Source organism: Limulus polyphemus, unplaced genomic scaffold (assembly GCF_000517525.1).
Source record: "Limulus polyphemus unplaced genomic scaffold, Limulus_polyphemus-2.1.2 Scaffold2102, whole genome shotgun sequence".
NCBI lineage: Eukaryota > Metazoa > Arthropoda > Merostomata > Xiphosura > Limulidae > Limulus > Limulus polyphemus.
The window spans coordinates 75319-90189 of NW_013667712.1; the positions used below are offsets into that span (position 1 = coordinate 75319).

Here is a 14871-nt window from a genome sequence, read left to right on the forward strand (position 1 = left end):
TTCATTGTTTTTAAATTCCTTCCAAAACTATATTATCTCCTATTTAATTAAATAATATGCTCTTTTTTTCCTGCTTTATTGAAATTGTTTTGTTATATAACATTTGTGGAAGGATCTCTTGAATTCATTGTTTTTAAATTCCTTCCAAAACTATACTATCTCCTATTTAATTAAATAATTGCTATATAACGTATTTCCAGCTGGTATTGTGGCAAGAAAGGGAAAAACATTTTTTTTTAATCACATGATCTTGACTTATTTTGTGAGACTGTGAAGTTAGGTGCTAATTGATGAACCGAGTAGCTTTGGGGAATATAATGTACGCTAGGTTTATACTTTATACGTATTGTCAGCTTATATTATTTACGATAGTGTGTAGAATTTTATATGTAGTTGACGTCAAGGCTTCTTTAATTGTTAGTGGTTTCCCATGTTAATAATAAAAAAATAGCATGAACTCTAACTAATAGTAGTAATACTGAGTAATAACTTGCATATGATAAAGTTAAACTTTAAAGTGAGCTACCACATAATTATCAACCTCATTCAGGTCTAAAAGTAAAATACTTTAAACAGTAAAAATTAAAACCAACCAACCATGCAGAAAACATTTGTTGACATTGTAAAACATGTGCAAAGAAAATTTTGTCCAAAAATACATTTTCGATATTTCTCTGTTCAGAAGGCCAATATTCAGTTTACTGCAAACGAAAGAATGAACTGTAACAAGAATTTGAAGAAGTATGAGCCTGGTTCTTTGGGGATTGCAGGATTGTCTTCATTTACTGGTAGCAAAAACAGTAAGCCAGTTGTATATGTGTCACGACCAGATATTCCTTCAGAAGCTATTAATCTTCTAAAGATTGAGTATGTGTTAAAAAATAACAGTGTCTTTTTGGTGATTGAAATAGATATTATTTGAACAACAAAGTATGTTTCTTCAAACTAGTATATTGTCACTATATGTATTATATTAACGTAATTAAATTACAGCCTACACTAACAGTACACACCACAAATAGGTTGGCCTTTGGGGTTGCTTTCGTATCTGTAGATGTGATTAATTTAAGGGAGCTTAAAAGAAGGTTTGATAAATACTGAACAGAGGTAAAGGCTGGCTTTGAGTGTCTTTTTATTTTATTTTAGAGTTTATTATGGTGGATAGAATGGCCTAATTGAACCAAATTGTTTTTATATTTATGTATATAATATATATGTATGGAACTTACAAGAAGAAGATTAGTTGTGTAAAAGTAACATCCAAAGACACAGTTTATTAGGCTGGCATTACTTACTGTCATACTGTGAGCAGACAGGATAAGATATTCCATATTTATTGTGGAAAATGGTGGAAGTTCTGGAATATTAAATCTTCTTAAACCACAAACTGCATGTCACACATTGATATGTTTATATATATATGGTTATTCCAGATTTATTGTACATTTTTTTTATGCAGACAAAGTAAAGAAACAAGCAATCTGGCACTAGAGAAAGATAATTGTGCAAATAATATAAATTTGTTTACTACTTCCAAAGTGATCAGTTTTATTTACATCATGCTTTAGGTGTGATGTGCACATGTGGACAGAGGCGAGACCAGTTCCACGTGAAGAACTTCTCAAGAATGTTGCTGGAAAAGATGCATTATACTGTTTAATAACAGAGAAAATTGATGCTGAAGTACTTGAAGCAGCTGGTATAATATTTCAGTAGAAGAACTCAGCTTCATACCTTATTTGATTAATGATTTTTTTTATGATTTTTCCAGGATGACTAACTAGATTGACAACAGCGTTTGGATATTGTCTGATAGATGGGATATCCCCAATGCATTTGGGTGCTATTACCACAGACATTATCCATTATGACAAGTTGACAGCCAGGACCGATAACGGTATTGCGATATATATATATATAAGGAGAAATGGAAGAGGTTGGGAGTTGGAACTTTTTAAGAACTTTTAAGGTAGGGTTTACAGTTCTATTCAATATTTTATAGTTCTACTTAATATATTTTTGTAAAGGTGGAAGTTGGGAGTTTAATTAGTAGAAATATTAGGGTGGCTCCATTTCATTTCATTTCTGCTTTAAGAAATTTAAGGGTAACTGTCTTCCCACAACTGGTTTTATACAGTGAAAGGCAGTAGAAGCTTAGATGTTGTGGGTGTAAGCACTCAGCTTTGTAGCCTTATTTGATTGATGATTTTCCATGACATCTGACTAGATTGGCATCGGCGTTTGAATATTGTTTGATAGATAGGATATCCCCAATGCATTTGTGTGCTATTACCACAGACATTATCCATTGTGACAATAAGTTGACAATCCGGACTGATAATCGTATTACGATATTTAATTCATTATTATTTTATAGTGCTGATTTAATCGCCTATAAACAATTAATGTAATCAACAGTTTGTAAGCTATTTATTTACACATATATATATATACATATCTTTGCATTCACAATAGATTATCAAAACTGACTACATGTACCATTAACAACAGTTTTTGTTACGTATCTTTTGATGCACCATTCTTGAATTTAACTATGAAATGATAATAGATAAAATATTTCCTATTACCTTGTTTTATCTGATTATTCAGCAAAAATGAATAAATTAAAACTTGTGTTAAGTATTTACACATGGTTGATAAAATTTGTTATTTTTGAGTTATTGTGAAAGTAAGACTACTTAAAACGTGCTTTTGGTAAAGTTGTGACAAAACATTTATTTTAGGTAAAAGGGAAATATTTAAAAATAATATATGTATATAAAACTACAGTACTCTACATCTGTAATATTATGTATTTATATAAGTATTACTATACTTAGATGAAGAAATAAGCTTGCTTTAGGTTAAATTGTTTTATACAAGCATAGTGATATGCATGTATAAAAGTAGGATTAGTTTTAATCTTTCAGGTATTATGATATGTGTGAAGTATGATTCCATAGTTTGTACTGCATATACTGAAATCACAAATTTTGGTGAGTCTTGCAATACATAATTACGTTGGATTGTGTTAGGTGATAGGGTATCAATCTTAGGACAAGTGTATTGCAAAGTGTACTGTGTTTTAAATTTATTATTTACATAACCTCTAGACAAATAACACAACAAGGAACCATTTCGTCCTTCGAGGCTGTCCTTGCACACCCACCCTTGAGAAAAGTAAAAATTCAAACCCACTTTGTATTTTTCAGGAAATCATTACTTTCAATTTTAAATTCATGTAAAGTGTTCTCCTCAATTACTGCTGATTGCAACTTGTTACATAACCCTGTTAAAATAGTAAGTTTCCTAACTGTGGCCTTGTTCATTTTTTCTAAATCTTAAGACTTGTTATCTCTTCTTATTGATTTCAGAATATAAAACAGATTAAACTACTTTTAGAAAAAATAAACGTTTCAAGCAATTGCTATTGGTTGTCTCTGTTTAATTTTAGCATAATAGAGTTTCAGATTGTGTTTAACTTTAAACTTGGAAGTTGTTATTCAACATATCTGTACATAAAATGTATGGTGCTACTATAGCGTGAGGTCTACCGCCATATGTCGCCTATAGCGTGAGGTCTACCGCTACATTATCCATCCCTCTTGGATATCACACATTTCCATACATTTATTTTAGCGATAAACACTTAATTTGATACTATTTTATACATGTTTGATAGACCTGGGTAGGCGACATATGGCGGTAGACCTCACGCTATAGTAGCACCAAAATCGTATAGTTTATGCACTAAGTTATAAGTAAATGAACATAATAATCTTATTCATCACTGTTTGATTAACTTTTTTTGTAATTATGGTTGTAGTAATAGCTGCAGAATGTTTCTAACAACAACACAACAGGAAAATTTTATTTTGTTGAAAAAATAATTTGGAACCTACCTCATATAAGAGCTTCGGAGATAACCTGTTTCAAATGGTTTTAAATTTCTTTTAAAGTTTCATTACTTATTTAAACTTCTTTGGATTTGGACTAACTTAAGAAAAGATCTGAATGTTTCTTTTGTATGACATACAAATATATATATATATATTTTTTTTTAAGTAGCTTTATTTATTCTATAATCTAATGAATTTTCTAAAACTTAACTAAATACTATACTATAAAAATTTCAGGGTGGCCATGAACCTGAAAACCTAAAAATAATGTGGTAGAAAAAACTCGGAGAAAATTAAAAAAGACATTATCCCAAACGTAGAAAGGTCACAGAAAAATGTAGACCCCTTCTTTTTTCTCAGAACCAACATATGCATGCACACTACGCTGCTTATAACTATATGCCATTTATGGGTGCATTTTGATGTCATTGTCAGTCACTGTATTTACGAGACTTTTGCTTATTACTTGTGATGTGATCATTTTTTAACTTTTCTTTATCCTTCAAATGTGGTGTGCACATCTGATAATTATTTGATCCATTTTATTAGATGAGAGGTTAGATCAAATATTTTTTCAAATAAAATGTGAAATTTTATTATTTACTAGTAAGTTATGATGTTCTTGTTTGAAGATCTTTTAGTGCAGTAGTATTAGGAAAAATTGAAATATCAATGTTTTATGTGTGTGTGTATGCAGGCCTGGAAAATCTAGAATTTTTACCGGAAAGCTAGAGAAAATGTTTTAGAAAGAGTATGATCACCCTTAAGTCTTCACTTTATTTCCTTATTTAAGATACTCTCTCTAATATTTCTAGAAAAGTAAAGTAAAAATAACACTTTGAGAATGAAATGTAGATTAAATATACTAATAGAGTAGTGAGAGCTAAAAAAATATTGTTTCACTGAATTGAGAAACTGTGAGGAGAAAAATAATAACATTATTTCAAAACATTTCTAAATTTTATGGAAAATCCATATAGAACTGTTACCTACTGGAACTTAAAAAGGTAATTTTAAAATTGTTTATCCAAAAAACTAAAGTGTTTGGCTGATGAATTATATTTGATAAAAATAGTATTGTTGGGTATCTGCTTGTTTGTTAATTTCCGGTAGAAATTATTCCCAAGGAACTTCAGCAATACAAGTATTGTTGGGTATCTGATTGTTTGTTAATTTCCGGTAGAAATTATTCCCAAGGAACTTCAGCAATACAAGTATTGTTGGGTATCTGATTGTTTGTTAATTTCCGATAGAAATTATTCCCGAGGAACTTCAGTGATACAAGTATTGTTGGATATCTGCTTGTTTGTTAAATTCCGGTAGAAATTATTTCCGAGGAACTTCAGCGATACAAGTATTTTTGGGTATTTGCTTGTTTGTTAATTACCGGTAGAAATTATTTCTGAGGAACTTCAGTGATACAAGTCCTTTCTTGATTAAAACTAGTTTATTCTTTCTCAATACAACTTTTTGTATTACACAGAATTTCCACAGTCACTTTAAACTTAACAACCTTTATAACACACACTATAAATCACAGTGATTCACGCACTTTACTTACGGTGCCTACTGTTTGCTTGACTCAACTACCTCTCTTCCCTATCTTCAATCCCGCGGGTTTTTCTTGTCAGGCTTATATACTAAAAAGAGGGCATCTCAAATGTACTCGACCTTCATGATCTTTCAAGAAACTCCAGTGTGCATGCTCCCAGCATCACATGACTTTCGCTGTCGTAACACTGCCCCTTCCCTCAACACGAACCACTACTGGTTCCCCTAGGCTAACTTATTGGTAGTGTTCTTCTTACACTGGCTCCTCATATGTCCTTGCTCTCCACAGTTTCAACAATCTTTCTGGGTAGCAGCCTTTCCTCCCGTATAATTTGTAAGAATTGTTAGAGTCATAGAGTGACCCAATAAATTTGCGATGCACCAGACATTAGCTGCACACAAGATGTGAAAAGTATGCAGGAGCTCAGGGACCACTTAAGAGCATGAAAACTAGAGGGTTTATAAAATGCTCTGAGATGAAACCTGAGGTTCTTCTTGAGTAAAATATGTTGAAAAAACTAATATTTTTCTAACATGTTTCTGAATTATCCAAGAAAATACTTAGGGCCAAAACAGGGAGAGAGGGAGAAACCATTTAGGTAAAGAAGTAAACTTTCTGTAAATCATAAAATATATATATATATATTAATTTTGCCTTTCTTGAAAAGTTTCAAAAACAAATTTTCAGTCATTCAGTTGTAAACCTCAAAAGTATGTGTTTGTGATTAATTCTAGTAAGTAGAATGTAAATATTGCCAAATTCAAATGTATTATCAATAATTTAAAATGTTAACAAGTTGTAAATTACAAAACTTTACTTTTTATGAACAGATTAAATGAATTATTAGAATTAATTTCTCCTTATCTTGTGTCTTGCTTATCATCACAGTCTTTGGAAGAAAAGTCTTAGAAATTATAAGAAAGTTCCCCATTGGCCAGAATTGCAGATTGACTGGTACCTTAGCCAATCATGATTCTGAGAAACACTCATTACTAGTAGTAACAAAAATAGAACATTCATAATTGCAATGGATCAGCAGTGAGTGTGGAAATATGCTAACACAGCATTCAAGCAATGAAACAGTTCTAGGAGCAGGAATAATGATATTGGTAGTACTTAGCATATAGTTTTTAAAAATTGGTTGTACGTGTACACTATTATGCAGTATTAATACTACAACCCTAAAAACTCTTTTTCTTGTTATTTTTATTAGGACCCAAGTTAAAAGTTGTAGGGACAATGTCTGTAGGATGTGACCACATAGACCTAAAAGAATGTAAAAAAAGGCAAGTCATTTACTAACAGTTTAATATATTATTAAAATAACAATGAAGTACATTATATGGATTTAGATGTTTTATTATGTAAAAAAATAATGTTTCTATAATTACAATATGCAAAAAAAATATATAATACAGAAACCTTAAACTTAAATAGACTTACTAACTTTGCAACTTCTGCAGATCCCTCAAATAATCTTCTTGATGTAGCCAATAACAAGGCAACAGTTAGTTCTGCCACAGCATCTGTCAGCACATCAGGTGTGTGTCCAACAAGGACATTTCTAGTGAAAGTTAGATATAACTCTATGTTTAACTGTGTAAAGATAATTTAAAAATACAAATTTTCTATCTACTCACACACATACAGTCGTACGATCTTAGTATTGAACTAATAGCCCTATTCGTTCTATTGGAGGAAACAATAAAACATGATTGTTTACTCAAAGATGTGGTATGTTCAACTTGTATGGTATTTTATATGTTACTCGGGTTAAACAGCCAGGTCAGAAACCCCCTAAAATTCAGTAACAGATATCTTTTTTTTTTTTTGCTGCTGACTAGAGAGAATTATCCACCTCCTACGTAGCTACTTTTAACCAAATAGCAGCTATAACCATCATGGTTATAAAACCTCCAAAACTGAAAATGTGGAGTTTCTTATAAAACATGACAGTTTCGACTTTGGACCTTCCAATCTTCATCAAACCACTTACCCATGCCCAGCCAAATACTGAAACTTAAGACAGGTACTTGAAATGCCTCTCCCATAAGTTGTATTTTAATAGACAGAAAAACAGCAAAATGTCACCAGAACTGACTCTAACACAGCAACATGTAAAATTTATGTGCTTTCTAGAAAGAGTTTCATAACACCACCTTAATGCATCTAAACAGAAACAAAATTATTATGTACATGCAGAAACAGTAAGTATCACTCTGTAATTTTTATTTAGGGGAATTTAAAATTGAGAAAATAATGTGACATGTGAGTATGATTGATGATATATTTGTTTTAAGCAGTGGAGGATGGCTAAAGTGTGGGTGGAGTCCACTGTACATGTGTGGATCTGCCCTGAAAGGAAGTACAGTAGGAATATTTGGAATGGGGAGAATAGGTAATTGTTTATTTTCTGTTTTAATTAATCTGAAATATAAATGGACCTACCTGTTTTTCATCTTCTGTAACATTTGTAGTGTATTATCTCTATTGTCTGAATATATTGAAGTTATTCAATGTATTTAGTGTCTTTTATAAATAAAAGAAGAAGAAATAAAAAAAGGTAACTACATAAATATAACTTCTTGTAACTCTTTATAAGGAGTCTACAGTTTGTGAAGCTGGGTAACTTTTGATAGCAGTTATGAAAGATGAGTTAAAAGTAGTTTTTGTTATGAAGAACAAGTTCATAAGTTTTGTCAAAAATACCTTTTGCAGGTCAAGCTGTTATGGAACGTCTAAAGCCTTTTAAACCCAAACAGATTTTGTATAATAGCAGGTCAGAGAAAGGTGAGATATTAAAAGATTAAAATAAATACAATTAATAGTTTTTTCGGTGCATTATGTGTATTTTCTTAACTTATGGAATGTTAGAAACCTTGAACAATTAACAAATGTGCTGTATTATTTTCATTGGTTTTATTACACAATTTTGTATTGACTGGTGCTGCTACTAAAGATGGAGCTGTTGCAGGGCCAAAAATGATGTACATGTGTACTGCTTACTATTATACATATAAAATGTGATATGACTGTACTCTTTTCTTAAATACTAAACATACTTTAAAAGTATGAGAAAATTACATTCTATGAAACTAAATTGTACAGATTATACAATATAGTCTTTTTTATTTTAATGTGAAACATGGAGTTTCTTATTGAAAAAAAAATAACATATCAGATGTTAATGTCTTTTACTTAAGAGACCCGAGGTTCAAGGATTTCTAAAAAAAATTTCAACACTTTATTGAAACTAAGGTATTGGATTCATTCATATCATATCAAACTACATTCAAATCTCTGAACATTCATTCATGTGCCACATGAAGAGAATTTTGTAAGATAGTAAACCAATGTATAAACATTTTTAAACTCTTACATTGGAACAGCTATCTGGTATCAAAGCCCCTTTTCAAACATTAATCAAAGTTGTTTGAAATACAGTATTGTAAAGACTCAAGCTGATGTTTTATGTAAATTTATAGTTTTTTTTCATTACAGGTTATTATTATAACAGTGTTAAAGATAATTTTTGCTCAAATTGTCAACAGAAGTATTTCAAATTTTGCACTCCTGAAGTAGGCTAGACATGTTTATTATATTAACATTGATAAAAGTTTATAAATTTGTTGCATTGGAAGCAGAAAAAGACCTTATTAAGTTGCTTGGGAAACTAAGAGTATGACATTTTGTTGTTTTGAAAACAAGTCAAGGACAAACTAACCTTTTTTCTGTTCTTTAAATTCAGGGTATATTGATGGTTCTGATTAACCATAGTAAAGTTCAATACATTAATCACATAGGAGATTAGCAGTATATTTTTATTTTTACCTACACCACTTCAAAATTAGTAAAACATGATACTAAATCTGAAAGCTTCAACTCGTCACTTCTTTTGTGAAAATACAGTGTTAGTATTAACAATACAGAGAAATAATGGTGAGGCCTGCTCATTATTTAATAGTAAGTAGCTGTCTTTAATGGACTAGGTTTTTGGCCTAATGTTTAAATAAAGCCTTTTTTTCCCTCTATATTTAAAATGTAATTTTATATATGTTTTTGTATCTTCTGCCTCAGTTTGTCAGATAATTATTGTTCTGTGTCTTCTGAGTTTTTCAACATATTTCTTTCTGAGAATGCAATAATAAAGTAAACAATATTCTCTCTTCTAGGAAAAGAAGTTGAAGCAAGTTTTGTAGATTTTGAAGAGCTGCTTTGTAGGTCAGATTTCTTGCTTGTTTGTTCATCCTTAAATCCCAAAACAGAGGAAGTGTTTGATGAAAGAGCTTTCAAGCTGATGAAGCCAAATGCTATTTTCATTAACACAAGCAGGTTGTACATGTTTGTAACTTTCTCTTTTGTGTGTGTGTATATTTAGAAAGTGTATAGTTTGTGTGCGCTTATTTGTGTACAAACCTATTTTTCTTTGATCTTAAAGTATTGATAAAATCTAAATGAGCTTGTAATCATGTAAAATAATTATGAAGGTTGAGTAAATATTGTTTCTGTGATTCAAAACTTACTTTTTCATACTAATGATTACTGAATGAAACATATTTAAAAGATTTGTTTAAAATTGATTGGTACACTTGGGGTTTTAGTTTTGTTATTTTGATCACATATATAAATATATACAAGTATAGAAAATGCAGTGATGATTTATTACATGATTAAAAATTATAAATTACATTGCCAAGTGCTAAATTAATTTGATATTCATAACTAATCCTTTTTTTTTTTTGTGACACAAAAAATATAATTTGTTTATATGTACAAAAGTTTGAAAACATTTTATGCTTTAGAATATATTTGGTGCCTCCTATTGTTTCAGCTGAAATTCTGGTTTTGGTATTCACAGTTGTTACAATGCAGATAGCCCATTCTTTAACTTTGCACTTGACAAAAAACAAATATATATATTTGTTATGTAAATTTATAAGTCATATGTGAATCATGGGGTTTGACAAAAATGTTTCAATAAATTTAACATTTGCCATTGTGTAACAATTGTATTATTTAAACTAGATAAACTTTAATGTTAGCATAGTGACACAATCTTGTGAATAAATGTTTCAGGGGTGGCACTGTTGTGACACAATCTTATGAGTACATGTTTCAGGGGTGACACTATTGTGACACGTTTTTACAAATACATGTTTCAGAGGTGGCACTGTGAATCATGAAGCTCTTTACAAAGCTTTAGTAGAGAAAGAAATTCAAGCAGCTGGTTTAGATGTTATGACACCAGAACCTTTGCCTCTTGACCACCCTCTTACAAAACTCTCAAACTGTGGTAAGTTTAAATAATTATCTTAGCAAGAACACTAAATAGATGTATACAAATAAGTTTGTACTTACCGTAATAAATTATAAACAAACTTTGATTTAACAAAAATACATTTATTGACAAATTATGATTAATTACAGAATGTTTTAATTACACAACGTGGACCGAAGTGTAGTAAAAATTGCATTTTCTATATAAATAATATAATCGTTATCTTCAGGTAATATTTCAAAGTATTTCATTTGGTCAAAGTTTTTATTTTTAGTGTTTCTTATTGTATGAGCTCCTCATGAAGGAATGGAAATCAAAACATCGAGCCAACAGAATAATTTGAAATAATTTGAAAGTAAAAACAAGTAAATTTTTTATACAGAAGAAAAATCTATAATTTCAATAAGTAACAATAATAATGTTTAATTTAGCCATTCCTTTAATGTTTTTCTAAAGGCAATTTTTTTTTTATTCACAAATCACTATGGCTTGGCTCCAAAGAAAATGAGATGTTTATACAAGGGTTTTCTTTAGCTTTAGGAATTTTGTAGAGGAGAACCAGTATGGTGGACATTGTAGAGTATGTGTTCTGTTTCATCCTGATGCAACTAACTTTTGTTAAATCCTTTCCTGCCATTGATCACTGTAGACAAGTGAAGCATAGATACTGATAGTATCTAGACAATGATGATATTTGGTTCATGCACAAAGCTGTAGGATTCAACAAGATCAAATGATTGGAAAAACACAATTCCTATATAAAGTTGTAGGATACAGCAGTCCTAATAGATAGTAAAAACAATACGTATATAAAGCTGTAGAATACAGTAGTCTTAATACATAGGAAACATTTACATTATATTGATATGGTCATTTTTACTGAAGTTTGGTTGCATTATAATTATTAATTATGGTAGCTATAACATTAACAATAGTATAGTTTATTTGTTTCTTTAGTTGTTTTTTTTATCTGCCAGTAGCGTAATCACAGTTTGGTGATTTTTCACTTAAAAAGTTATTATTTAAAATATCAAATTTTTAATACTTTTCAAGATTGTGATAATAATAGTTAATTTTTAGAAGTCTGTTTGTATGTTTGAATAATATTTTTACCTTGATTGTGTGTTAGCATGTATTAAATTTGTAAATCAGAATTTTTTTACTACTGTATAATTTTTGTATCACACATTTCTATCTTTCTTTCAGTCTTAATACCACATATAGGAAGTGCCACTGTTGAAACTAGGACTGCCATGGCCATGTTGACCTCTCAGAACATACTGACAGCTTTGAATGGGTCTTCCATGCCAGCTCCAGCATTTTGAAAGCCATATAAACTATAATACTGTGACATTTTTGTTAACAAGCCTCCAACAGTCCATAAAGAAATAGTTTCAGGATTTGGAAAAGTACATAAAATGAAGGATTGTTCTGATGTTTATTTCCAAAGTTCAGGCAGGAGTTTGAAACTCCCTAAATTTTGAAACCCTTTATAGTATTGGTTTCAAACTTCTTATAATAAACAGCTACAGGATTTAAAACTACATAATTTGTAAAACTCTTGCCAGTATTGATTTGAAACTTTCGGCTATCTAATAAACAGTTCCAGGATTTAAAAACTACCTAGATTTTAAAACTGTTGCCACTATTGGTTTCAAACTTCCAGCTATCTAATAAACAGCTCCAGGATTTTGAAAACTATCTAAATCTTAAGAATTTAGGCAGTTTTTCCAATCTCACAAAAATATATGAAATCATTCCCATATTTTGAGACCAACATGAATTATTATTTTCTAACCAAACCTCTAGTAATGTATAAGACTAAGAAAACAAAAGCCTCTGGTCTTTATCTGTGACAAACTTTCATGCCTTGTGCCATTTTTATTACCATGCCTACAGAGTAATACTAATATAAGTTTATATTATGGTAATAATGAATGAATGAAAACTATGTTTCCAGTATGGAATATTTTGTTTCTACTTCAACTCAATATTATAAATTTGGTGTATCATTTGTGCATGCTACAACTCTCCTTCAAAATTTATAACTACATTTTTTCTTTCTTTTATTCTGTTTCTTGGTTGGCTTTATCCTCTATTCTCTCCTAATGTTGACTGAATAGTGTGTTAGGCCTTTCTGATATTTAATTACAGTGTAGCATGCTTTCAGTTTTCTGCTATGGTCAAATCTATTACAATGTTTTTAATGGTTAATTAGACATTCCAATAAAATGACTATAAAATTAACCTCTTAATATACTTTCAGTCTTATATGTAACACAACTTTGATTTTTATTTTAACCAAGTTTTCTTGTTCCATTTAGCTACTTTACTAAATTTAGTTCTACTATCTCAGCATATGCACGATTTAGTGCATGCATTGTACAAGAAAAATGGTGTTTTCTAATAAAACCTAAGAGTGTCTGACTGTTCTTTAGAAGAATACATCCATTAGAAGCCTCTAGTGTTTTTCAGTAAGATAATATGAAAACAAAACATTCCGCATAAATAATTTCCCTTTATTTACAATATCTGTCTTTTAATGATAACATCAAATTAACAAGAATATATCAAGTTTTCTTTTTTCGTAATAAAAAATATTGTTTCTTGCTTGAGTTCCTAATTTTTTTCCAAAAATATAGATATAAGTGATAAAGAGTATTCTGAGATGCAACTTGACACGTGTAAGAAAATTACAATAGAAAAATAAGAATACTCCTCTTGTAGCTTTTCTTTCACTGTTACTGAACCATAAATCAAACATTAAAATTTCAAAATATTTGTGATCATCCTCACAAGACTTTTGCAGAACCAGAACCTGTACAATGATTGAAGTGTATATTTGAAACATCTTTCAGCTTGCAAAGTGCAAATCAGCCCAGTTTAACTAAAAGGTACAAAAAAGTTTAAACAAGGGTGCTTGAAACCCAATACTAGGGTTGAATACATTATATTAAAACGATTTTGGAGCCTCACCGTCTAATTCATGTCCAGTCATCTCTCTCTGATGACTGTGCAGCTTAACAATAGCTTTGCAGCGTAATTTCCATTGACTGTCATGTCCAAAGTGCAGTGCTCCCCTCTGATTCTTTTCATAATCCTTCTAGTATATGAGGAAAAAAGTTTCCCAGTGCCCTTTTCAAAAGTCTGATCTCAAAGAAATTCATAGAAATTATATCAAGTGACTTGAATGGTATGTCTTTGTATGTAATAATATAAATACCTGTATCATTCCCTAGTTGTTTTGAGCATATGATAATTGAATGGGAGGTATGACTGGAAGCCTTACCATGATGAACCCATACCCTACTGTGACCCCATTTGCAGATTCTCCTTGATTATGATGCATAAGACATTTGGATGGGTTTTCCCACAGATGTTTGTGGGTTCTCACCTTTTACAAGATGCCAAACTTTTCTTACCACAGATGGGGTCTCACTTGTTGCAGGTTACTTTCAGGATGATCATGGTGCTTCATGTTGATTCATATTTCTTTTCTTTTCTTTTTTCAGTGCTATTAAGCACAAGAGATAACCCTTTCTTGGAAATTCTATTTCTGCTATCTGAGTACATTTTTATAATCTAGTATGTGTATCAGAAACGTCTGTTACATACCCTACCATAAAGAGATTCAATTTTCAGTTGTATCACACTATTTATGGAACACAAAAAAAAGTGTCAAGATGTAGATCTGATACATGATTATTTCACTGTGATTTATATAGGGTGAGGTTATGAAAATCTGTTTCTGATGCCTGGTTGTTTGTAGGTGAGGTTTCATCACATAGGTATTCTGTGTTGAGTAGCAAATTTTTGGAAATGTTTGTAGGAGAGGAGCTAGTAATTACTCTATAACTTGTGTATGAATAGACTCGTGGTGCTGGCAGAAAGCAAAACTAATGTCTTTATTTTATTAGAAGAAACAGCTTTCAATAAGGAAGAATATTTTTAAAACCAGGTACGACATTTTGATCACTGGTGCGATCATTCTCAAATACACAGGTACAAAAACGTGATGAATGAATGCCTAGAACTGATTTGTCTAACATTACCAGTTATAAAAAATCCATGTTATACTAGTATTTTTCTCTGACATTAGACTGAAAATGTTAATTTTATGTAATCAATCATTTGTATGATGA

The 14871-nt window shown here is 30.5% G+C and overlaps 1 protein-coding gene across 1 annotated transcript; it reads left to right on the plus strand.

The window, feature by feature from the left end:
• Positions 1-280: 280 nt before the first annotated feature.
• LOC106465955 (glyoxylate reductase/hydroxypyruvate reductase-like) lies at positions 281-13174 on the plus strand. The gene is made up of 10 exons (XM_022393921.1): positions 281-416; positions 683-867; positions 1569-1699; positions 6665-6741; positions 7591-7658; positions 7755-7849; positions 8170-8241; positions 9624-9783; positions 10614-10744; positions 11936-13174. The coding sequence occupies exons 1-10, from the start codon at positions 291-293 to the stop codon at positions 12052-12054; spliced, it is 1164 nt and encodes a 387-aa protein (XP_022249629.1). The 5' UTR covers positions 281-290; the 3' UTR covers positions 12055-13174.
• Positions 13175-14871: the final 1697 nt, after the last annotated feature.

What these genes read in the sequence shown, in the direction of transcription:
- LOC106465955 (XM_022393921.1), top strand. Translation starts at nt 291, where the DNA reads ATGAACCGAGTAGCTTTGGGGAATATAATGTACGCTAGGTTTATACTT. An exon ending in ATTAATCTTCTAAAGATTGA is followed by an intron (nt 868 to 1,568) that starts GTATGTGTTAAA and finishes ATCATGCTTTAG; the next exon opens with GTGTGATGTGCACATGTGGA. An exon ending in TACAAAACTCTCAAACTGTG is followed by an intron (nt 10,745 to 11,935) that starts GTAAGTTTAAAT and finishes TCTTTCTTTCAG; the next exon opens with TCTTAATACCACATATAGGA.